The 25,775-nt window shown below is 48.5% G+C and overlaps 2 protein-coding genes across 2 annotated transcripts; both read left to right on the forward strand.

Annotated features, from left to right (window-relative positions):
- The first annotated feature begins 1,078 nt into the window (after nucleotides 1-1,078).
- Nucleotides 1,079-6,770, forward strand: APOC1 (apolipoprotein C1). Its single transcript, XM_028742214.2, has 4 exons — nucleotides 1,079-1,229; nucleotides 3,312-3,389; nucleotides 4,358-4,508; nucleotides 6,449-6,770. The coding sequence occupies exons 2-4, from the start codon at nucleotides 3,335-3,337 to the stop codon at nucleotides 6,522-6,524; spliced, it is 282 nt and encodes a 93-aa protein (XP_028598047.2). The 5' UTR covers nucleotides 1,079-1,229; nucleotides 3,312-3,334; the 3' UTR covers nucleotides 6,525-6,770.
- A 12,607-nt stretch (nucleotides 6,771-19,377) lies between these two features.
- Nucleotides 19,378-25,688, forward strand: LOC114603322 (apolipoprotein C-II-like). The gene is made up of 3 exons (XM_028742210.2): nucleotides 19,378-19,444; nucleotides 24,777-24,933; nucleotides 25,467-25,688. The coding sequence occupies exons 1-3, from the start codon at nucleotides 19,393-19,395 to the stop codon at nucleotides 25,555-25,557; spliced, it is 300 nt and encodes a 99-aa protein (XP_028598043.2). The 5' UTR covers nucleotides 19,378-19,392; the 3' UTR covers nucleotides 25,558-25,688.
- Nucleotides 25,689-25,775: the final 87 nt, after the last annotated feature.

The following is a 25,775-nucleotide window of genomic DNA, read 5'->3' on the forward strand; positions in this document are numbered from 1 at the left end:
GATGGCATATCACAGGGGCCACTGAGATACCTGTGGGAAACTTGCAAGCACACGAGCCGTTTCCCCTCTGGCAGTTTCCAGAAACATGACTGTCTTCGACTGCAGAGGCAGAACATGGCTATTATGTCTAGTAGCCATTGAATAGCCTTATTTTCCTCGAATTTGTCCATTCCTCTTTTGAAGCCTTCCAAATTGTGGTGGCCTTGAGGCTACCTCAGAAGGTTTTGGACTCTCTTTCCTTCCTTAGATGTTAGAGACAGACGGCGACCTTTGAAAATGTAAATTCCAAATCTGAGACCTTCAGGAAGCCCCACAAACTGAGCATTTTGAGAAGTGCTTCCATGTGTGAACTTAAAAGCTGAGGGGAAATATGACTTGAGAGACCATAATCTCTTCTCAGCAGTGGCGCCCGCCCTGTGGAACGCCCTCCCACCAGATGTCAAAGAGAACAACAACCACCAGACTTTTAGGAGACATCTGAAGGCAGCCTCATTTAGGGAAGCTTTTAATGTTTGATGCATTACTGTATTTTAGTATTTTGTTGGAAGCCGCCCAGAGTGGCTGGGGAAGCCCAGCCAGATGGGCGGGGTATAAATAATAAATTATTATTATTATTCATAGAATTGTAGAGCTGGGAGGAACCCTTTAGGATCATTTACTCCAACCCCCTGAAATCCCACAGGGGGATCGAACCTGCGACCTTCGTGTTATCAGCTGAGCTATCCTTTAACTGTGCCTCAGGGCTATTTATCCTTCCAGATCACGAAAGCACCTTAGAGGCAAAACCCTATCCGGGAAGCCTCAAGAAGGGAGGCAGGCCTCTTCTTTTCCCCAGCCTTTTTGCAAACTGCTCAGGCAGACCAAAAGTACAAGCAAACTGGGCTGCGTGGAAGGTGGTTCCTTCTCTCTCCCCCACCCCCAACTTCCCAGTGAATTTAAAGTTTGAGGAAATGGGGTTGTGCATGCACACACACACACACACACACACACACACACACACACACTTGCCTTCTTTTCTTACAGCATCCCTGGCTGCGGTTTAAATTCCTGGGAGGGATGGAGCAACCTCCCAATTGCGGAGGGGAGGAGAAAGAGCAGCGAGGCTCAGGTTGCTGCCCTCTGAGGGGCGGATGTTGGAGGCAGGGTGCTAGGTTTATAGGGAGCAGCTGTTGCAGCTGGGAAGGAATTCCGATTTCACCTTGGATTCTCGTCTCCACTCCCAGCTGCAAGTAAGTGGAACTATAGAAATAGATTCAGTTAGCATGTGGGGAAAGGGGAATTCAAACAGAGTGACTAAATTAGAGTCAAGTTGTTATTATTATTATTATTATTTCAAAATCTAGACGTGGCAAGTTAACGCAGAGCCCCTGGCATCTTAAATGAGAAGTGTGCGAAGATGGAGCACTTTCTCTCTCCGAGTGGCCTGCCTCTTTAACAGCGCGAATTTACTGCACAGAAATTGAGCAGGGAAAGGTGTTGCTTTTGCTGCATCTCCATGCCAGGGTGAGCTTCACCTGTTAAATGACTGCCTGCTGCGTTGCTTCTAAAAAACAACAACAACAGAGCCGTTTTTTTATTAAAAAAAATGAAGCAAATCTAAGAACATGAGACCGAGCAAAATACAGGATTGGGGAGTGGTGTGGGGGGAAACAGATGGGACTACAGACTCAGAAGAGGGGAGCAAGGTTCAGAAAGTTTAGCGGGCAGAGGGAGGTGGCAATGAAGTGCAACCCTCAGAGAGCTTTTTGCCTCATTTTTCCAAGATGTTGATTTAGCTTTTGCAACTAACAGAAGGTTGCAATTTCCTAGCCGTAGTAAAGGTAAAGGGACCCCTGACCAATAGGTCCAGTCGTGGCCGACTCTGGGGTTGCGGCACGCATCTCGTTTTATTGGCCAAGGGAGCCGGCGTACAGCTTCCGGGTCATGTGGCCAGCATGACTAAGCCGCTTCTGGCAAACCAGAGCAGCGCACGGAAACGCCGTTTACCTTCCCGCCAGAGTGGTACCTATTTATCTACTTGCACTTTGATGTGCTTTCGAACTGCTAGGTTGGCAGGAGCAGGGACCAAACAACGGGAGCTCACCCCGTCTCAGGGATTCAAACCACCGACCTTCTGATCGGCAAGTCCTAGGCTCTGTGGTTTAACCCACAGCGCCACTCGAGTCCCTTCCTAGCCGTAGTAGAACACCTGATTTGCATGCAAAAAATCCCAGGTTCGATCCACGGCCTCTCTAGGTGGGTATGGGACGTCTCCAGGCTGCAACCCTGGAAAGCAGCTGCCAGCCAGAGTATACAATACTGAACCACTGGTATAAAAGGATCTTCCTGTGTTTTTATGCCTTTAACAGCTGCGTGAAGCAGGTGAAGCTTTGACATGCCCCCTCCCCAAAATCGCTGTCGGAAGCTCTTCAAAACCAAGAGTAGACAGCCAGGCAAAAGACTCAAATTTATTATGAGTCATCTAACATGGCTGCATTGACCCCTGCCTTTTGTTCTTCCTTAATGGAGAGTTCATGCCATCGTGAGTTTCATACCAGGCAGAAATTCAGCCAGTGAAGGATCCTCCCATAACAGCGTTGCTATGCTGGGGTGAAGCTTTGCCTGTCAGCTGGCGAGCTGTGAAACGCACCGGTGCCTTTTCAGGTGACAGGTGGCAATCATCTGTCGCCGTCCTTCAAGAGAGGAGGCAGAACATCATTCCATTTCTGGGTGGAGGTGGGGAATCAGAGACGGGACGGGAGGGCAGTGAAGGAGCACATGGAAAGAAAAAGAAGCCATTTGCAGCATTGTTGAGAATTTTACAATGTGTATTGAACCCGGTAAAGGTGCGGCAGATTTCTGCTGCAAGGATTGCCAACTCTCTCTCCTTTTAAACCAGTCCCTGCCCCTGCGCCTCTTAGGGTGCTTCCAGGCTGTTGCTAGTTCTGGGTGGGGTTTGATCGCATACCAGCAAACTCAGGCTGCACAACTGAAGTTAATCTTGTGCAACAAACCCACCTCTCAAAACTGGACTTCTTGCTGGAAGGAAAGTAATGGGGAAAGCCCTGGGAAGTGTGAGGTGATATAGCTGGCTGGATGCAATGTCATCTGACCTCCCTGCAGGCAAATCAGAATAAATACTCAATGAACGGCTGATGGCATTGAAGCTCCACACAAATTTTGTGAGAACAGGTCAGGATTACTTAGCCATGTGGAAGCAACCTTAGGCACAGTCATCAGGCAGCACATGAGTGTTTCAACACCATTGTCACTGTTATTAACCAGCTCCACCTATATATGCCCTTGTTTTCTTCCTTCCTTTTTTCCTCCAGGAAATCTAAGACCCTCCAACACCATGCAGCTTGCGGTTTCCGTGGCAGTGGTCCTCATGGCTTTGTTTGCTGTGACAGGTAGGAGCCGAAAACCTTTTCTTAGCTCATTATGCAGCGCCAACAATGTGACTGGAACAGGCTAGACTGAATCTATTCCCTTCCACTGGCTAATTTGGAAACTCTAGTTGCGCAGGTTTGGCAAAGGATCCTTGCCACACCTTCCTGCTCCCGGACCCCCCACCCCAGGGCCCCAAATAAGCCCCTCCCTCTGACAGTTCTTCCCATTTGACATGTCTGTGCAAATCCTATCACTGCAGCTAGGCAACTTAATTTTTTCCCTCTCATATGAAAGCACCAACCCTTTTCCCCCCTGGCCAGAGAACATTTGACTTCCCATCAGTGCCGGGTTTGGATCTGTGGCTGGCCAAGATTGTGGGCAGGATCTGCATTAGGCATTGATGTTCAGTGGGCGTGAGGCCTGGAAGCAACAGAGGCTTAAAAATAAGAGGGGGAGGTAGGCTGGATGTGATCTGGAGAGTGTTAGCAAAAGTCACTTATATAATGAGAAACATATAGTAGGGCTATTAAAAATGAGAGTCGTCATGGCAATCCGTAGTTAAAAGTAGAGGTTGGCAAATGTGTCCTCTTTTTTGCTCTTCAAAATACGGTAGCCCTAACTAACGGAAGTTAGTTTTTAGCAGGTTTGCATGCCTTGGTTCAATGGAAACTCGGTTCAACTGTGCAAGGTTGAAACCGCGCAAGCTAATTACACGTAAGATGTGATTGTGCCATACGCCAAAAGCACTGAGGTTAGCTTTTGGCAGTTTTGCATAACCCTGGTTCACTTGAATCATACATGTCGATGAAGATGCAACACAAGGATGTGTTTAGGGCCAGCTAGGGAAAGAAAGGAGATGGTTGAATCAGAGAACAGCAGGAGGAAAGAGGGCAGTCGGGGCATATTGCAAAACCAGATATGTTTAGTTTCCAAGCTGTGCAATCCATTTCTCACTGCCTTTGCCACTGTTCTCTTTGCTTTCTCTAAGCCTCCGCTGAAGTTGAGCCGACAGAGCCCTCCCTGTCTCAAAGGTTCGAGAACTTCCAGCGCAATGTTCAGACTTTTATTGACAACGCTGGAGACAGGACCAAGACAGCTCTCCAGGAGTTCCACAACAGTGAGCCGATCACCAAAGCCAGGTGAATTTCCGGTGGCTTCCTTGCAAGGCCTGAAACCCAGGGCTGTGTACGCACAGAATTCTCCCCCTCCAAAAAAAAAAAGAATTCTGGGCATTGCAGTTTGTTCATGGTTGCTGGGAATTCTAACTCTGTGAGGGAGAAACTACAGTGCCCAGAATTCTTTGAGGGAAAGAGTGCGTGTCAAATGTGCCTCAGAGCCATAGCGTGGGCAAAACTTCAGAGGGGGCAACTGCTGAGACGCAGGAAGCAGACAGAGTTTTGTGCGCCACAGAACCTGCCCTGAGCCCCCCAGCCTAGCAAAATATCTCACCTAAACTACTTAGAAAGTGGGATGGCATAAAAAGAAGCTCCAGCAACAACAAAGTCATGCTCCTTGATGAATGTGAGTTATGGCTTTTCACCGATTCTCATTAAGGCCCAGAAGGAACCCGGAAGCTCCTGTGGGTTGTAGCTTAGTGGCTCTGCGTGCAAAAGGTTTGACACCTGACGTTTCCAGAGAAAGGCTGGGAATGGCCACTGTCTGAAGCCCCAGAGAACTTCTGCCAGTCAGAGTAGACCATATTGAGCTAGATGGATAGAGCTAGATTCAGGCTACATATAAGGTGGGTTCTTATATTTCCTCTCTCAGAGTGCAAAGTTGGGCTCTAACTAGATTCCGGCTAGATTGGCTAGAAGGCATCAGGCCCTGCATTTCTGCGGTGGGGGGGGGGGTTTGCAAAGGAAAAGGGGCCACAGTGGTAGCAAGGATCTGCAGAGAGCAACATTTTTCCACAATCTCGACAGGTATCTCAAGAGAAATAACAGTTCCTCCAGCCACCAGTAGATGGAGAGAGCAGAGCGGGACAGAATGTGGCAGGGCGAAAAAGCACTCTCCCCAGTCACTGCCCCTTTGCCAAGGCAGCTAGAAATTCGTTTCAGACACTCTTGGGGACTGGTGGTGATGTAGGTGCTCTCCGCCGGGCCCCCTTACCCCCAGAATGCCTCCCCCTGAAGAAGGACCTTGCTCACCTCTGAGCAAGGTAGAGAAGGGGGCAAGGCAGATTTCAGGAGGGTGCTGCAGCTGCCATTGCATTATTGAAATACTTTATTGTCACTTGTACAACTTGTATACAGCGAGACTTGTACAACATGTATACAACTTGTATACATGAGCACCCCCCACTAAGCTCTCTTAGCCTTAATTCCCCTCGTTTACTGACACACACACACCAAACCCGAAAGTCAGTTGCCCTGTTGTTATCTTTTCATTCAGCAGCCTAACAGCCCAGAAGCTGTTCTTTACCCTGTTGGTGCGACAAATCATGCTTCTATATCTTCTATATCTTCTGCCCGAAGGCAGGAGATCAAGAAAGTCCCAGCCAGGGTGTGAATCATCCCTGAGAATTATCCTCACTTATTTTGCTCATTATGGGACGCGGGTGGCGCTGTGGGTTAAACCACAGAGCCTAGGACTTGCCGATCAGAAGGTCGGGGGTTCGAATCCCCGCGACGAGGTGAGCTCCCGTTGTTTGGTCCCTGCTCCTGCCAACCTAGCAGTTCGAAAGCGCGTCAAAGTGCAAGTAGATAAATAGGTACCACTCTGGCGGGAAGGTAAACAGCGTTTCCGTGCGCTGCTCTGGTTCGCCAGAAGCGCCTTAGTCATGCTGGCCACATGACCCGGAAGCTGTACGCCGGCTCCCTCGGCCAGTAAAGCGAGATGAGCGCCGCAACCCCAGAGTCGGTCGCGACTGGACCTAATGGTCAGGGGTCCCTTTACCTTTACCTTTTCCTCATTAGAGTGGGCAGAACTGTTTAACAGCAAATTGGGGGAAGGAGGAGAGGAGGAGGGGTAGCATGGGGTGTGGGAGGGGGGATGGTGCCCACCTCGATCAAGTGCCATGTCTTGCACAGACCCTGGCGAGGGCGGCATGGCTCCTTCACTGTTGCCTTCCCATTGGCAGGAACTGGCTCTCTGAAAGATTCCAGCAGGTGAAGGACAAAGTCAAGGCAACGTTTTCCAGCGATGGCTCTGCCTGAATCCATCCCTTCCCTCACCATCGCACACATCTGATTGGAAGGGAGATCTGCATCTGACTCTCCACCGCCAGCAGGTTGCAGTGGAGGAACATCTATTTCTCTCCAGGTGCAGGAAAATCTGGGGGGGAGCAGGCAGGGCTGCATGGCCACACCTCTCCTCGGCTCCTCCATTTTCTATTTTTTTGTTATGCATTTATTGGAATCATTTATTACCCTCAAATAAACAGAAGATTCCTCGCTCTGTAATCTCAATTGTTATTGCAATGGTTATCTGTTTCAGAATCAGAACTTTATTAGCAAAGCCAACAGGCCACAGCTATGCAGGAATTAAAAATAAAATAAAATAAGAATAAAAGGAGGATAAGAACAAACAGAAGGAGGTCCGTCAGATGAACAAGTCTGTCACTCAGATGGTGGCCCTCAATTTCACAGCTCTCTCGATGTACCTCGCGACCTTCTCTGTTGTCTGACTATCCGTATCAGATAAGAGAAAAAACAGTATAATGTCTTGTGAACGGCCGGGGTTGGGGGGTTATCTGTTTATTGATTAGGTTTTCTTCCAAAGGTTTCATCACAGGGCAGGAAGAATTGTGATTTGGGTTCCTTCCCCCTTCCCAAGTTCTCAAGCAATTTCCTGAAGTTGCCCCACCAGCAAAACTATTTCTTCCTCTCTTCTCCCCTCTCGCAAGGTATTTCATGTGCGTTCACATTTTCACACGGTCAGACTCCGAAGTTGTTTGCGCTTCAAAGGACACACCCCAACATCTTCTCTCACAAAAGAACTTTGAAAGTCGCAGGAGTGAATTCTCAAAGAAAATTGCATCTGAGACCATGTGTGCGTGTATGCTAGAGAAACAGAGTGAGGTTGGACTAACTGTTTTAAGTTGACAAAAGTACAAAATCCAGCCTTTCCCCCAGATCCCTGAAATAGAGATGGGAGAGAAATTTGATTCAGTTTGCATTTAAAAGTGAACTTGCCTAATTCACACTTTGCAAAACAATACATAGAACCACAGAGTCATCTAGCCAACCCCTGTAGATGCAGGAATGAATCGAAACACAGCCATCCCTCAAAATGCACATTTCTTTGAACTTTGTTGTGTGTGCATCCAAGCAAGGGTAGAAAATACAGCTTTGATTTCAATCCGCTTCCTCTGCAGAGGGAAAAATGCTCTGCTTTTAATTTTTCTTTCTGTAGGGACTGCAAAGGGTTTCCCATTAATCGCAATCCTAAACCTCTTCTGAAGGTGCACTCCTAATGCCAAGCATCTTCAAAGAAGGTTGCTGCAACTGCCAATCATCTAGTCATCACTTAGAGCAACTTTCTCCTGAACGCAGGTCCGTGTATATGCAATATACCTTTAAAGCACATTTGCTGAGAATGGTAACCCCGTGAGGAGTAAACTACTGCACCCACAATTCTTTGAGGCAAAGAATATACTTTCAACGTGTTTGAAGTCTAGTATGTACACAGCCTCAAATAGGTGTCATTTCCCTGATGTCATTGTGACATCAGGTGATGGACAGGTGAATGGTCCCAATCCACTTTTCCAAGTTGGACTTTGGAGGGTGGTGGGCTTAGATTGTTGGATCAATCCATCAACCTCTGATGGATGATTTAGAACAGGCATCCCCAACCTCAGCCCTCCAGATGTTTTGGGACTACAACTCCCATCATCCCTAGCTAACAGGACCAGTGGTCAGGAATGGTGGAAATTGTAGTCCCAAAACAGCTGGAGGGCCGAGTTCCCACAGAAAATGTCCTTGCATAGACAAAACAATCTCAGCCTTCTGCTGCTTCTTGAATCTTCTTCTCCGTTCTTCTCTGTTTCTGGAACAAATGATTCTCTCACACAGAGAGAGAATATCCAACATAGATACCGTATTTTCGCTCGCTCCATAAGACACACTTTTTTCTTCCTAAAAAGTAAGGGGAAATGTCAGTGCATCTTATGGAGCGAATGTGTGGTCCCTGGAGCCGAATTGCCCAGGGGAGAAAATCAGATCATGCTCTTTTTTTTTTTTTTTTTTTTGAAAGAGGGAACTGGGTGTTGAAACAAAGCCGCTAATCGGCAAGTGATCGGGAGGGAGATAAGGGACGCTAGAGATGAAGGAGGCTGCCTGGGAGGGGGGAGGTAAAGACAGCAAACTTGCAAGGAGAGGAGACAGGAAGACTAAAGCAATGAGGAGAAAAATTAGAAGAAAAGGAGGAGCAAAAAACTGCTCCAGCTAAGGAAAAGACACTAAGGCAAACAAGAGGGAAGTGAGTGATGAAAGGAAACAGCTGATTGGTGCTAGAGATAAAGGAGGCTGCCTGGGAGGGGGGAGGTAAAAGGCCATGGATCCTCAAGATTTTTGCATTGGGTCACCCCAAATTCACCATCAGATGACAAAGCATGTCTATGGCTACAGCCTGCACCAAAAAAATCATACATCCACTGTTTCGTTTAGAATATTATTTTCTTGTTTTCCTCCTCTAAAAACTAGATGCGACTTATGGTCAGGTGCATCTTGTGGAGCTAGGTTAGCAGGAGCAGGGACCGAGCAACGGGAGCTCACCCCGTCGCAGGGATTCGAACCGCTGACCTTCTGATCGGCAAGCCCTAGGTTCTGTGGTTTAGACCACAGCGCCACCCCAGGCATAGACCTTTTTTAAGGTGGTGAGACTGCAGGAGAGGTTCCATCTCAAGTTATTTTGTGCTGTAACAACATTGAACACCCCAAAGCATCTCCTCTCCGCTGTAGAAAGGAAGACACAATTTTTATCTCCATAGCAGGAGAGAGGGAAAGGCGTGTTAGGGGATTGGTGGGTGCAGAGTGGGTGCGTGTTTGTGTGTGTGTACAGTGGTGCCTCGCAAGACGAAATTAATCCGTTCCGCGAGTCTCTTCATCTTGCGGTTTTTTTGTCTTGCGAAGCACGGCTATTAGCGGCTTAGCAGCTTAGTGGCTATTAGCGGCTTAGCGGCTTAGCGGGTATTAACGGCTTAGTGGCTTTAAGAAAAAGGAAACAAACTCGCAAGAACTCGCAAGACGTTTCGTCTTGCGAAGCAAGCCCATAGGGAAATTCGTCTTGCGGAACGACAAAAAACGGAAAACCCTTTCGTCTAGCGAGTTTTTCGTCTTGCGAGGCATTCGTCTTGCGGGGCACCACTGTACTGATGAGCACCATCAGTAGCAAACTAAACTGGTTTCTCGCTCTCCTTTGCATTGCAAAGTTTATGGGGCTGTCACCTCGATCTTGGAATACAAGCCTTTTCAACGCTCTTCAAGCCCGCATGAAATCAGGGCAACATTTCCTGACCTCCTGTGCGTCTGCTCCCCTTCTGGGTGGAAAGGGGAGATTCAGAAAAGGGGAAATGAGTAAATAACACAGACGGGTGATCGCCCATAATTGGAAGCTTGCCAACTTCTTCTTTTCTTTTTTCTTTTTTGAAACAAAAGCTGCAGCTACAGGAATCAGGGGAAGTTCATAGTTCCCTTAACGCTGGGTGATGTTGTAAACAAAAATTGCCCTTTTCCCTTATGGGGTATCCAAGAGCCCATATAGAGTCCTTACATAGGTTCCCTATTGGTAGGAGAGAATAACAGAGGCCAACCAGAGAATATTGAGAAGCAAAGCAGCTAGTAAGCTTGATCTTTATTGATCTGTTGCGAAGGGGTGCTCCCCTCATCCGCAGGAGAGGAGGAGGAACCCAGAAAAATGGCGTGCAACGCCTTATAAAGAGTTTTGAAATTGCCACCCTGTAGATCAAGACAAGGAGAAGGGGACGACAGAGGATGAGATGGTTGGATAGTGTTCTCGAAGCTACAAACGTGAGCCTGACCAAACTGCGGGAGGCAGTGGAAGACAGGAGTGCCTGGCGTGCTCTGGTCCATGGGGTCACGAAGAGTCGGACACGACTAAACGACTAAACAACAAGATCAAGACCACCCCCAGAAACATCATACATACATCACAGAAGGGGTGTAACCTAAGACCACCCCTCAGATACATGATACCTACATCATAGAAAAGGCCGTCTAAACAGAAATTTGAATGTTGTTTTTCTCCTGTCCTTGTTTATCTCCTGTCTGGCAGGTTACTTGACTGGATTGCCTGGGGAGCCTGGCCAGTCTTTTGTAATGATAAATACTTAGTTCCTGGGCCAGGTCACAGGCTCACACCCTATTCAAACACAGACATACCCTTAAGACAGGATTTGTGAAGGAAAAGACAATGGGGAGGCTTTTCCACTTTGACCTTGCAGAGAAAACATTTGCTCAGTTTAGGAATCAAAATGGCTTCAGGTTGGTCTTCCTGTGCTGATCTATGTACGTGCGGTTATGAACATTGCCATATATCTAAGATCTCAAAATTCCAATCACAGTGAAAAGCTACATTTGCTCATGTCTCGAGATCAAACTGCTTTTCTTTTTCCTGGTCAGCTGGCAACCTTATAATAACAATAGCAATAAAATCTGAGAACAGTTGTTAATATCTGAAAAAGAAATGTGTCTGGGCTGCCTGGAAGCCGCATTGCTTGGAGGAAAAAAATTTGCCCCCTAATCCCTGAAATGTGTCGCTCCTGAGGAAAGCATATTATGGCCTTTGTCAGCCTGGTGCCTTCCAAATGTTTTGGACTACAACTCCCATCAGCCCCAGCTGATGGGAATTGTAGTCCAAAACATCTGGAGGGCATCAGGTTGACAAAGCCTGACATACTGGGTCCTCTCATGCAGCCCCTGTTGTTATACTCCCATCACATGTTCCAGGGTTGATTGATAGTGCTCAGAAAGGAGTATTTATCAGGAAGCCACACTGATGGATCTTAGTTATAAACCAGCAGTGTCTTCTCCTCCCCCCAGCCAAGTCCCCTGCCTGATGCCCAGAAATTTCCTCTGAGAGGGGAGGGGGGGAGGTTGGTTTTTTTGAAGCTCCTCCAGAATAAAGTTGGTTGATCAGTGACCGGGGACAAACATTGCACAAGGCCTAAGCAAACTGTCCTTGTCTGCCCAAACTCTGCCTGCTCATCACTTTGCATCCTTGAATAAACAGCCCTTTGGACTTGCAGCCTACCAGGCCTTGCCCATTGCTGGGGGAGGCGCTTCAAAGACAGGTCCAGCCCGGGGCTGGGATGGAGACATCACCCAGCATAGACTGGCCGGGTGTGGCGGGTTGGGGGGGGGGAAGGCCTTGTTCCACTGCTTCCGGTGCAGTCAGTGCATTCACACAACTACTTTCCACTCTGTGTATACAGTGGACGCTCGGGTTGCGAACGTGATCCACGCGGGATGCACGTTCTGTGCACGCACAGGTTGTGATTCAGCGCTTCTGCGCATGTGCAAAGCGTGATCTAGCACTTCTGCGCATGCGCAATCCCCGAAATCCGGAAGTACAGTGGTACCTCGTAAGACGAATGCCTCGCAAGACGGAAAACTCGCAAGAAGAAAGAGTTTTCCGTTTTTCGAGGTGCTTCGCCAGACGAATTTCCCCATGGGCTTGCTTCGCAAGAAGAAAGCCCATAGGGAAATCTCCGGGGACCTCTTTTAAAATGCTGGCGGTCAGGAGCAAAGACTTTCGCCCACCGCTGGCCTTCAGAAGAGGTCCTGGACCTCTTCTGAAGGCCGGCGGGGGCAAAAGTCTTTGCTCCCCCCCGCCTGCCTTCCCGGGACAGCGGAGACTACTCCGCTGTCCCGGGGCAATCTTAAAATGCTGGCGGGTGGCAGCGAAGCCTTTGCTGCCGACCCCCAGCATTTTAAAAGCCCCCAGGACAGCGGAGACTTCGCTGCCGCCCGCCAGCATTTTAAAATCGCCCCGGGACAGCGGAGAAGTCTCCGCTGTCCCGGGGGCTTTTAAAATGCTGGCGGTCGGCAGCAAAGCCCTCCTGTCCCCGGAGCTTGCGGGGCGGGAGGTGGGGAGAAGGGCTTTTCTTCCCACCGCCAGCCTTCAGAACAGCCTTCTGAAGTCTGGCGGTGGGAAGAAAAGCCCTTGTCCCCCCCCCCCAGCCTTCAGAAGAGGTCGGGGGACAGACTGTCCCCGGACCTGGTCTGAAGGCGGTTTCCATAGGAACGCATTGATTGATTTTCAATGCATTCCTATGGGAAACCGTGCTTCGCAAGGCAAAAAACTCGCAAGAAGAAAAAACTCGTGGAACGAATTAATTTCGTCTTGCGAGGTACCACTGTAACCCATTCTGGTACTTCCGGGTTTCGGCGGATCCGAAAGCTGAAAAAACATAACCCAAGGTATGACTGTACACAGAGAGAGAAAAGTTATGCCCAACCTGCATCTTCGTGGAATTTTTCCAAGGAGGATCCTGTGTTGTGTTCAGGAATGGAATGGTAGAGTTACAAGGGACCTCAAGGTCAACTAGTTCAACCTCCTATACTGCATTTGTCCAATGTGAGACTTGAACCCACAGCCCTGAGATTAAGCGTCTCATGCTCTACTGACTGAGATATCCACCAGGTCAAAAGCCCAATTCCTCATTCAGAATCATCCCGCAGGACTTATAATAATCATAATAATTTATTATTCATAACCCCGCCCATCTGGCTGGGTTTCCCCAGCCACTCTGGACGGCTTCCATCTTATCTCAAGACCAAGGCAGCCATGTTCAGTGAGGCCTCCTCCTCCTAGAAAAGTGCCCATCAGAGCCAATGCCTTCGCTGTTCCATCTGAAATCACTACAAATTGTTGTGGACCAGCCCACAAGCGAGGTCCCAATTAAAGAAGAACGGCAACTTAAACTGATGGGATATGTGCAGCTTGCAGACCTAAAATATAGAATAAGAGAACAAGAAAAACATACGTTTAAAGAAGATTGGAAAACATTTCTTGAATATATGAGGGGAAATTGTGTACACTTGAAAACATTGGCAGCATTAAGATAAATTCAACAGTGTAAATAAGTTTTGATGGATGTAATAATGGAATATTGAATGGTTTAGTTTATGCAGGGATTTATGTCATGTAAAACGAACCATGGAAAGGGAAGAAGGGAAGTCATTGATATTTTAAGGTTATTTAAATGAATACAGTGGTGCCCCGCAAGACGAATGCCTCGCAAGACGAAAAACTCGCTGGACAAAAGGGTTTTCCGTTTTTTGAGTCGTTCCGCAAGACAAATTTCCCTATGGGCTTGCTTCGCAAGACAAAACGTCTTGCGAGTTCTTGCGAGTTTGTTTCCTTTTTCTTAAAGCCGCTAAGCCGCTAATAGCCGCTAAGCCGCTAAGCCGTTAATAGCCGCTAAGCCGCTAATAGCCGTGCTTCGCAAGACGAAAAAACCACAAGACGAAGAGACTCGCGGAATGGATTAATTTCGTCTTGCGAGGCACCACTGTACTCTAAATTTATAAAACAGAAAACTTAAATACACACACACACACACACACACACACTTGTTGTGGACTGAAGCTGTCCAGCTTTGCCCTGAGGGAGGAGGAAGGGAGGCATGCAGGCGAGGGCAACCTCAGGGCCTGCTCTTGTGAGGCCATGTTCCCATCGTGGCTCACAACCACTGCTAGTTTTCGAAGCCACATTCATATGACATTACTCATGATACATGGCAATCCTGTAGTTTCTTGACAAATCCTGTTGTTCGATGTGGGTTTTCCCCTCAAACCAGCTTCAATCCAATTAGAAAACCGGAAGCAGTAATGTGAACATACCCAACCCCCCTCACCTGTCCTGCAAAAACCGTGACATTCTGGGTTTTTTCCTTGCGAGAACATGGCGGCCATTTTGGGCACACCACAATTCCCCCTTCCCTGTGGCCATAATCTTGGGGGGGAACCGTGGCATGAGAGATCACAGCGCCCAAAAATGACCACTGTGCTCTCAGGAGAAACAAATGGAAAGATGGCATCCCAAAATATAGTGTTCCAGTTTTTCCCTTTGACACGCTTTCCCTCAAATGACGTGAGTTTCTCTTTGTCACCGAGAAACAGCACACACCTTCTCCACCATCCTGAGAAAACCCCTTAATCCCGTTTTTATTTTAATTTATTCTTTGGCAGATTTACAAAAAGAGAAACACATGCCAATAAATAAATTTAAGAAAGGGGCGGAATTAGATGCAGACGCACAAAGCATCTTTTTTACTGTTCATTTTTTTAAATTAATTTTCCAAATTTATAACCAATACAACACAGCACAAAAAAGAAAACATATAAAAAGAAAAACAAACAAACATATAGAATCTGTGATCATAAAGAGGAGAAATATCAAGAAGATTGGAAGAAATTTAAGGAATATCTAGCTAAATATTATAATATAAGTGGAAATACTTGCAAGTATCAAATTGGTTTAGGATTAGAGTATGTTGAATTGTATAATACTATGGATTGAGATTATGATGAAAAGAAAGGAAGTTAATAATTTGAACTACTAGTTAATTATATTAGAAAGTGAATATTGGAAAATTGCTAAATGAGATTTAATGAAAATCAGTTAGCAAGGATTCGAGGAAGTCACTTAATAATGGAAATTAATTTGGATTTTTGATCACAAAGCATCTTTTTTTAAAAAACACACACACCAAGACTCCTTGTGCTCCACTCCCCCTTTCTTCCCACCCAGGGCAGCCCTGCCCTCTGCCTGCCCCTCAGGGCTGGTGCAACAACACAGGCTGGGCCTCAGAGGTGCCAGCCTCTCCTGCTCTGCTCTCCAGCAGCTGGTATGCCCCACGGAGGACCTTAAGGTCCACAAATAACAACACTTTGGAGGTACCAAGCCTCAAGGAGGTTAGATTGGTCTCAACTAGGGCCAGGGCCTTTTCACCAGTGGCCCCGACTTGGTGGAACGCTCTGTCACAAGAGACCAGGGCCCTGCGGGACTTGACATCTTTCCGCAGGGCCTGCAAGACGGAGCTTTTCCGCCTGGCCTTTGGTTTGGACTCAGTCTGACCCTTATGTTTCCCTCCCCTTATGGTCTTGATTTATCAGCTATTTTAAAATGAGGCTGCATTTTAAATTGCATTTTAACCTGTATTTTAAATTGGTTTTTTTTCTTTTCTCCCCCCCCCCTCCCTATTATGTTTTTACTGTGATTTTATTGGTGTTAGCCGCCCTGAGCCCAGCTCTGGCCAGGGAGGGCGGGGTATAAATAAAATTTATTATTATTATTAAATCAGAAGCCGGGACAGCTTTTGTAATTCTGAGACTGTCCCTGGAAAATCGGGACCCTTGCAGGTCCTGTGTATCAGGCGAAGACATCCCTGCCTCCCGTGACCTCACTGCATTTTAAGCTGCTAATATGAAGGGCTGGTTCCATGCGGATTAGGCCAGGGGCAGCCAGTTTCTGCGAATCCCAAGATGGGGAGAGCACTGTTGCACTCCGAGAGGGGCCTCCAAAGGCATCTATCTGACCACTGTGAGAACGGGACGTTGGGCTAGATCGGCGTTTCTCAAATTTGGGTCACCAGCGAGTTTTGGACTACAAATCCCATCATCCCTAGCTAGCAGGGCCAGTGGTCAGGGATGATGGGAACTGTAGTCCGAAAAAACAGGTGGAGAGCCAGGTTTGGGAAACACTGGGCTAGATGGACCTTTGATCTGATCCAGAAGGGCTTTGCTTCATGTCCTAAACTCTCGGGCCTCCAAAGTTGGTAATGGATGGGATAACTCTATCAATGGGCAGTGTCCCAGCTCTTGTTCAGCTGAGCCCCACAGTCTGCTGGCTCCTAAAGGCGAATATTCGCTGGAAACACTCGTCCATCAGTGTTGCAGCTCAGACCTGTTTGCTTGAACTTTGGACATGTCAGGGGATGTGCCATTTGGCCAAGAGGATTGTGGGAGAAGGTGGGGTTGCGGGTGCAAGAGCGCCGTCTCATATAAATGCACGGTGGCTAATTCTGGGACAGGGAAGGGTAACACGGACGACGACGGCTGCAGAGAGTGAGTGTGCTTGTCTACTCAGGGGCTTAACTCTGCGGCCACCTCCCTTGTACCTTTGGAAAGACCAGCAGGAGCCAGGTTTGACGGGGGAAATGGGGGAGAGAAGTTGTCTGCGTGCTTGACTCCTGTACCCATGCAACAGATGAGGAAGTTGAGGCCACGCCAGGACCCAACGGGGAGATCCATCACATTAAGATGTGCGCCTTGGAGACCCAGGGACCAATGCCGGGGGAAGGGGAGTGTTGCAGAATTTAGGAACTGGTGTTATAATTCTCCCACCTTTTTAAAAAAAACGTTGTCTGTTGTCCTCGGATGCCTTGCCCACAGTCCATTTATATTTTTGCATATTTGAGAACAAGGTAGGAAATCAAACAGGCTTTTTGGAATTCTTGTTCTAAGGAGGTCAAGGGCTGACCTCTGATTCCGAAAGGGGAAGAACCGCTGTCCCTAATGGGCTCTGTTTACTTGCATATCTTCTGTGCTTAGTTTTAGGTCTCCCTAACAGCAAAGAAGAAGGAACGCGGCAATTTAAACTGAGAGGTAAGTCTCCATTTCTACTAGCCGCCGTAATTCATAGAATCATAGAACTGTACAGCTGGAAGGGACTCCTCCCTGCGAGGGTCATCTAGTCCAACCCACTGCAATGCAGGAATCTCACCTAGATCTTGTGGGAGTCTGTTCCACCGGACATGCTCTTGTGGCTTTAACGTGTTTCCACACCGAAACATAGCAAGTTTCCCACTAAATATCTAATGCCGGGGAGAGCTTCACCTGCTTAATCCCTGCATCTCGGACAGATGTTAGAGATACGAAAGGCAGAGGCTATTGAAAAGTTTGCAGCCATTCCTGCAAGGCTAGAGGATCTGTGGCCCATCAGATGATGTGTTGCACTCCAACTCCCATCAGCCCCAGCCAGCGGTCAGGTATGATGGGAGTTGTAGTCCAGTCACAGGTTCCCCACCTCGGCTTTACTGAATGGCGGCATTCAGCATTATACCTCAAAATGTGTACTGTGAATGTCATTTATGGTAGCTTCATTAAACACATAAGAAGATTAATCGGATCAGGTTGAAATGTTCTAGTCCAGCATTCTGTTCTTTTAGGACCAATCAGATTGTTGTTTTCATTTCTGCACTGGTTTATATATATATATTTTAAAAATCTCAAAGCGGTTTACAACCTCCGTTGGAATGTCAGATAAAACAATCCAGAATAGTATGAAAAACTATGGTAGAAACAGATTATTTAAAAATAAACAAATAGAGAAAATTAAAGAAAGCGGTTAAAAAGAAAAAGATTGACAATGGTAACCACAGAAAGGTGGAGGGAAGTCGAAGCATTTAAGGAATCCTAAATGAGGATGTTGATGTTTAGTGTTTGAATTTAAATTTGTAATGAAAAATTCAGTAAAAAAAATTTTTTTAAACCAATCCAGAAAAAAGCATTGCAAAAGAAAATCAGATATAAAGTATAGATTCAAGATAATGCAAATTAACAAGTAAGCTAAAATGCCATCTGAAATATTTCAAAATATGACATTGCAAAGGAGGTCACTGCAGAATGCACATTGCCAGAGCTGTTCACCTTCCATCAACGTAAGCAAAATGTGTTTTTGTGTGTGTGGTGAATCTGCTCATTTGGCTGAATTCAACTTAAAAATAAAAAACACGGCAACCCTCCCTCCTAGCACAGAGGGTGAGAAAGGACTGTGTTTTATCTGGCAACGATTTACCGTATTTTTCGTCCCATAGGACGCACCTAGTTTTTTGGGGGAGAAATAAAGGGGGGAAAATTTCCTTTATTTCCCCCCCAAAAGCAGGTCGGGGAAACCGAACCAGGTCGAGGAACAGCGGGATTGCGGCGCTGCGCCTCCCTGCTGTTCCTCGAGCTTGTGGGGCTGGCCGATGTCTGCCCGGCGCGTGGGGCACTCTGCTTCAGGGTGTCCCGCCCGCCGGGCAGCAGGCTGCTATCCGCAGCATGGAGAGTCCTGCGGGGAACTCCTGCAGGGCTGCCCACGCTGTGGAGGTGTTCCCGAAGCGCCGGGCGCTCTGCTTTCAGGGCGCCCGACGCTCTGGGAAGCAGGCTGCTATCCGCAGCCTAGACATCCCTGCGGGACCTCCCACAGGGCTGCCTAGGCTGCTGGTGTGTTCCCGAAGCGCCGGGCGCTCTGCTTTCAGGGCGCCCGACGCTCCAGGAAGCAGGCTGCTATCTGCAGCCTAGACAGCCCTGCGGGAGGTCCCGCAGGGCTGCCTAGGCTGCGGGTTTCTTCCTGAAGCCTGGAGAGCGAGAGGGGTCAGTGCGCACCGACCCCTCTCGCTCTCCAAGCTTCAGCGAAAGCCTGCATCCGCCCCATAGGACGCACCCAGATTTCCCCTTCATTTTTGGAGGGGGAAAAGTGTGTCCTATAAGGCGAAAAATACGGTATTTGTGAGATTCAAAATGTTTCAGCAAACACATATCATGGCTGTTGGGTCGGCAACTCCAGGGACTCCGCAGTAAGTGGATAGGGACGAATAAGATATCGACTGCCATCTTGTGCCCTCTGCCCTTCATCCAAGACCACCCCCCTTTATCCTCACAACGACCCTGTAAGGTGGGCTACACTGAGAAACAGTGATTGGCCCCAGGTCATTCTGAGAACTTCACAGCAGAGTATTTGAAATGTATCTCCACAGTCTAGGTCCAGCTCTGGCTCTTTAAAAACAAAAAGTATAATAAAGATAATAGAATCATAGAATTGTAGAGTTGGAAGGGACCACGAGGGTCATCTAGTCCAACCCCCTGCGATGTAGGATTCTTTTGCCCAACGTGGGGCTCGAACCCGTGACCCAGAGATCAAGAGTCTCGCGCTTAACCGACTGAGCTGCATGTGGGGGGGGATTTGTTTTGGCTGGGAAACAGCAGGACCCGCTATATCAGCTTTGCCTGTTTCCTAACCCGGTTTACTTAAGCGAATGTTTGTGTTTCGACATCCTAGGCGGCGGTTGTGAAAATGGATCTGAAACTTGTGGCCGTGTCGATCCTGTTAGTGCTTTTCTGCTCAGGCAAGTTTCCTCCGATTGCTGATTTGAGAAGGCGTGTCTGTATACGGATATCTGTATGCGCCGTACATTGAAAGCGAGCGCACCCAAATCGCTGGGATTTGTAGTTTGTTAAGGCTGCTGGGACGCGGGTGGCGCTGTGGGTTAAAGCCTCAGTGCCTAGGACTTGCTGATCGAAAGGTCGGCGGTTCGAATCCCCGCGGCAGGGTGCGCTCCTGTCGCTCGGTCCCAGCGCCTGCCAACCTAGCAGTTCAAAAGCACCCCCGGGTGCAAGTAGATAAAAAGGGACCGCTTACTAGTGGGAAGGTAAACAGCGTTCCGTGTGCTGCGCTGGCTCGCCAGATGCAGCTTGTCACGCTGGCCACGTGACCTGGAAGTGTCTCCGGACAGCGCTGGCCCCCGGCCTATAGAGTGAGATGGGCGCACAACCCCAGAGTCTGTCAAGACTGGCCCGTACGGGCAGGGGTACCTTTACCTTTACCTTTTAAGGCTGCTGGGAACTGTAGCTCTGTGAGGGGTGAATCATAAGAACATAAAAAGTGACCAGTGGCCCATCCTAGTCCAGCAACCTGTTCTCACAGAGGCCACTGAGATGCCAAACACACAAACAAGACCTGAACACAAGAGCATTTCTCCTCCTATGTCTCCAGCAGAGGCACGGCCATTTTGGCCAGTAGCCACTGATAGCCTCTCTCCTCCATGAATTGGTCCAATCTTCATTTGAAGTCTCCAGGTGAGCAGCCACCACTGCTTCCTGTGGCAGAGAGTTCCACAGTTTAACGATGTGCTGTTCCCAGGATGCTTTGGGGTGGCGGCAAAAAAGGGTGCGTTAAATGTTTGTGGTGTGTACAGCAGTTGACGGCTGTGCTTCGGTCTCCAATAAAGTGGAAATCATAAGTGGTTTTATGTTCCGATGTGCAGCGTAAAAGGCAGGTAGGATCAGGCGAAAGGGCCCTTGAACAGGGCACAACCCAAATGGTTGTAATCAATCCAAAAGTTTCCTGCGCTTTTTACCATTTCTGTGCATTTAAACCCCATTAAGCTGATCATCCACGTGACCCGGAAGTGTCTGCGGACAGCACTGGCCCCCGGCCTCTTAAGTCAGATGGGCGCACAACCCTAGAGTCGGACACGACTGGCCCGTACGGGCAGCGGTACCTTTACCTTTAAGCTGATAATGGGATGTGGGTGGCGCTGTGGGTTAAACCACAGAGCCTAGGACTGCTCAGAAGGTCGGTGGTTCGAATCCCCACAACAGGGTGAGCTCCCGTTGCTCTGTCCCTGCTCCTGCCAACCTAGCAGTTCGAAAGCGCGTCAAAGTGCAAGTAGATAAATAGGTACCGCTCCAGCGGGAAGGTAAACAGCATTTCCGTGCGCTGCTCTGGTTTGCCAGAAGTGGCTTAGTCATGCTGGCCACATGAGCCAGAAGCTGTACGCCGGCTACCTCGGCCAATAAAGCGAGATGAGCGCCGGGCGCAACCCCAGAGTTGGTCACGACTGGACCTAATGGTCAGGGGTCCCTTTGCCTTTTAAGCTGATAAAATGCAAGTCAACATGCAGAAGACGGAGATTTATGTGAGAGGTGGAATGTCACTGCTTTAGCCTTTTGGTTCTCTTTGCAAGATAAGTTGCACTTCCAATTTTTTTGCACAGTTAAGGTAGGGTTGCCATATTTCAAAAAGTAAAAACCAGGACACCCCAAAAGTTGTTGGGCTTTTTTGAGCTTCTTTTCAAAAATGCCCCTTAATTCGATTCACTTGTCTAAGATCCTGGAAAATCCGGACATATGGCAACCCTAATTAAAGGTACAGGAACCCCATCCTTAATTGCAGGAGGTCACCTGTTGAATTGCTGCCTGGGGGGAGGAGTTGGTGGCAACAGTACTATCATATATTCTGATGTGGCAGCTTTAATCAGAATCTGTCCATGAGAACTTTTTGTTCTGAAAACATTAACATTTTTCAGAGTGAGACGCGTCTTTTGGCATTCATGGCATGCCGAACTGAGACACGTGGAAGTGAAAACGTGTGTTTTAACCTTTTGGTAAGGCTATAATTTGCCACTAGTCCTCATGGAAACACTATACAGTGGTACCTCGGGTTGCATACACTTCAGGTTACATACGCTTCAGGTTACAGACTCCCCTAACCCAGAAATAGTACCTCAGGTTAAGAACTTTGCTTCAGGATGAGAACAGAAATCGCACAGCAGCAGCGCAGCAGCAGCAGGAGGCCCCATTAGCTTAAGTGGTGCTTCAGGTTAAGAACAGTTTCAGGTTAAGAACGGACCTCCGGAACGAATTAAGTACTTAACCCGAGGTACCACTGTATATTGCTGACGATCTAAATGTAAAAAGCTTGCACCTCATTTACACTCCTACTTCTTGTAAGCAGAACCAACGCTACCATTAGGCAGACTGAGGCAACTGTCTCAGGCTGCAGATGCTATGGTGATGGGGGGGGGGGGGGGACGGACAATGATGGCAGTTCTTTGGCTGTTCCTCCAGAGCCCCATGCCATTCCTCCCTGTTGAGGGATAAGGGCCCGTCCATAAAGGTAAAGGTATTAGGTCCAGTCGGGACCGACTCTGGGGTTGCGGTGCTCATCTCGCTTGATTGGCTGAGGGAGCCGGCGTACAGCTTCCGGGTCATGTGGCCAGCATGACTAAGCCGCTTCTGGCGATCCAGAGCATCACACGGAAATGCCGTTTACCTTCCCGCCGGAGCAGTGCCTATTTATCTACTTGCTTTCAAACTGCTAGGTTGGCAGGAGCAGGGACTGAGCAATGGGAGCTCACCCCGTCACGGGGATTCGAACCGCCGACCTTCTGATCAGCAAGTCCTAGGCTCTGTGGTTTAACCCACAGCGCCACCCGCGTCCCTAGGGGCCCGTCCATACTTTGACTTAATGTGGATTACAAATTCCTTGCATCTCCTTGAATTCCTTCCCCCTTCTCAGGGCCGTCTTAAGCATATCCAGTGCCGTGGTTCAAAGCTCCCTCCAGCACCGCCACCCCCCCATTTCCCAGAGTTTTTTTAGGTAGGATGGCACTGCCAGTGGGGCTGGAGGAGGCGGGCAGCAGCTGGAGGGCGGCTCCTCCACCGGGGAAGAGGCGGAGACTGAACGCTGGCTCAGCTGGCCACTTCGTGCTGTGGTGGCCACGGCAGACGGAGGCACCAGACGCGGCGCTGCTTCGGCGCGGCATGGTGGAGGCGGGCGAGGGCGGCGAGCTAATGCTGCATCCAGCCTTCGCCTCTTCCCTGGCGCCCTCCAGAACTTGGCGCCCTGCGCTACTAGCCTCTATGGGTAAGACGGCCCTGCCCCTTCTCCAGGTCACACTTCTCCTCCTTAAATCTGGAGATTCCTTTGGCTTTGAAAATCTACACCGATTGCATAGGGAATCTCCAGATTTACGGAAGAGAGGGCAGCAGCAGTTGGAGGCGAACGCCACAGTGGAATAACCACTCTCCCATCAAAACTGTAAAGCGCCGTTTGTGTGGCCGCACGCGGCGCCCCGATCCCTGAGACAACGGCAGAAGTTCCTGGTCCGCCTCCCCATGTCACAGCCCTTTGGGGTTCCCGCCAAGCCTCAGTTCGAACGAACCTATCTGTGGCAGGGGGAGGCGGAGCTATTTGCGTAGTTGAAAGGGGCGGAGCCTACCTGAGAGCGCACAGTCAGCTCCAGAGCTCCCCCCCCCGCCCTCTCCTCCCTGCTGTTAAGGGACTGGGAAGGAATTTATCTGCATTGGCAAGTTTCGCCTTCCCTGTAGCAGATGTCACAACTAAATTGGGGGGGGGGGGCAGTGCTGGATTTACGTACAGTGGTGCCTCGCACGGTTTCAAAAGAAGTTTTGGGAAAGCTTCAAAAATCACCAAAGTCTTCAAAAACCTCAAAAAAGGCTACCACACCGCGTGCAACTGCACCTCTTCAAGCAATGCACCCTGGGTATTAACGGTTTTAAGAAAAAGGAAACAAACTTGCAAGAAAATTAAAGGGAAAAAACAACTGGGTGTACATTTCCAAAATGTAAGATAAAAAACAATTAAAATAAAACCTACAGACAGCAACACTGTATATAGGGTGCCTACATTTGCACATGGACTGATGGCAACATGTGCAAATGGCTTGAGATACCTATTAGGTCCATAAATTACCAGATAGCATCTATTCAACACAAAAAACAGCGGCAATTTGTTGTTGACAAAGGACAGCTGGACATATAAAGGGCCCCATTACCTTCAGTAGCTTAGGGCCTCATCAAACCTAAATACAGCCCTGGAGGCGGGGGCGTGAAGTGGTGATGCATACCCGACCCCCCACGGCAGCAATCCCAGGGTTCCCCGTTAAAGGGGCTGAGTCGGAGGGGAGTCACTGGCCATACGCTGAAAGGTTGTCAGTGGACTCCCCATCATTGGTGTGAAATGGTGTCTTCCAGAGCCAATCAAGACAGACCTGATTACCCTGATGTGCCTCAGATCAGGGAGCCAGCATGGTGCAGTGGTTAAGAGCACTGGACTCGTAATCTGGGGAACCGGGTTCACGTCTCCGCTCCTCCACATGCAGCTGCTGGGTGACCTTGGGCCAGTCACACTTCTCTGAAGTCTCTCAGCCCCACTCACCTCACAGAGTGTTTGTAGTGGGGGAGGAAGGGAAAGGAGAATGTTAGCCGCTTTGAGACTCCTTCGGGTAGTGATAAAGCGGGATATCAAATCCAAACTCTTCTTCTTCTTCTTCAGATCCCCAGCTGGGGACTGGGAGAGATACGCCCCCAATGCCTAAGCCAAGGTCTTCCTACATCTGAAAGTTTAAATAAAGTTTTGGCCAATTTAATCCCATAACATGTTGTCACGAGTCATTCATTTCTTCCGGGTGGCCCTTGGGGTTGGGTGTGTGTGTGTGTGTCTCTGCCTGGGCTCACAATTAAAAGAGACCCGACGAGTTCACAATCCACATTAAGCCGAGGTATTTCTGACAGGGGACTCCCCTCAGGTGTGCAGGGAGATGTTATCCGCATGCCGGCTTTAAAGTAAGATTTCACAGCCAGCCTAGTCACCCTCTGTATACAGAATGGTGGGGGCACCATCTTGTCTTCCGCCTCAGGCAGCAAAATGCCATGGACTGGCCCTGGTCATAAGGAAAGGCCCAAACTGAACAAACTGTGGTTTCATTTCCCTTAATGAATCTTTGAACAGGAAGCTCCCAGGAGCTTACAATAACTTCAAAACAAAAGTCACCATTTCAATCACCCGAGAAACGCAAACAATAAATAAAGCAATTCATCCCCAAAATCTTAACCGTTTACCTTTTTCTCTTTTCTGTTCACCTTTTTTTGCAGAGGTCTCCAGCTATCGCTTGCAGAAACGAGAAGCCGAGGAGCCGGAACTGTTCGCTCAAGTTAAGGAGAAAGTCACAGGGGCCTGGGAACAAGTTTCCAGCACAGCCCAGGGCTGGCTAGAGAAAATCCAAAATCTGGAAGTCACAAAGCCAATAATGTGAGAATAAGGCAGGGGACAACCAGGAGGTGGACGGAGGGAGGTTTTCCAATAATTTCGGGTTGTAGCCAGGGTTACTCATACTCAGAAATTGAAATTGATGGACATGACTAACTCAGATCTATTAATTTCAATGGATCCACTCCGAGTTCAAAACCTATATTTGCAGAACTATGATAGCACTTTAAACTGTCATGGCTTCCCCCAGAGAATCCTGGGAACTCTCATTTGTTGAGGGTGCTTAGAGTGTTAGGAGGCCTGCTATTCCCCTTCCAGAGCTACAATTCACAGAGTGGTTTCGCAAGTCAATCCCTCTTCCTAGGGCACTCTGTAAATTATGGATCTGTTGGGGGAATGGGGGCGGGGTCTCTTATCAACTCCCTGCACCTTTAACAAACTACATCTCCCAGAATTCTTTGGAAAAGGGGACCCCGTGAGTGTTTCAAGCGGCGCCACTATGCTTTAAATATATATGGTGTGGATGTGGCCACTGACGACCCATCTTCAACCCTTCTTTCCTTTATCCTTTCCAGAAACATGTACGAAAACAGCGTGTCGAGGATTAAGACCTACACGGACATACTCTCCGACCAAGTTTACCACCTGCTGCAAAGTGAGAGTTAATGTCGTCCAGCTTTCTCCCTTCTGCAGAGACTAGTCGCTGAGGCTTAGGGAAGCCTTCGTTTTTTTCATACATTTTGCTTGTAAAGATGCTCCCATGCTTAGGAAATGAATAAAGCTCCTTTCCTGCTGAAGTGCTGATTTGTGAGTTGCATTCCTTCTTTGGGAGGGAGGAAAGTGTTGATGTTTCAACCGATGAGCTAAAAAATAAGGAGAGGCAT

This window comes from Podarcis muralis, chromosome 7 (assembly GCF_964188315.1).
Source record: "Podarcis muralis chromosome 7, rPodMur119.hap1.1, whole genome shotgun sequence".
Taxonomy (NCBI): domain Eukaryota; kingdom Metazoa; phylum Chordata; class Lepidosauria; order Squamata; family Lacertidae; genus Podarcis; species Podarcis muralis.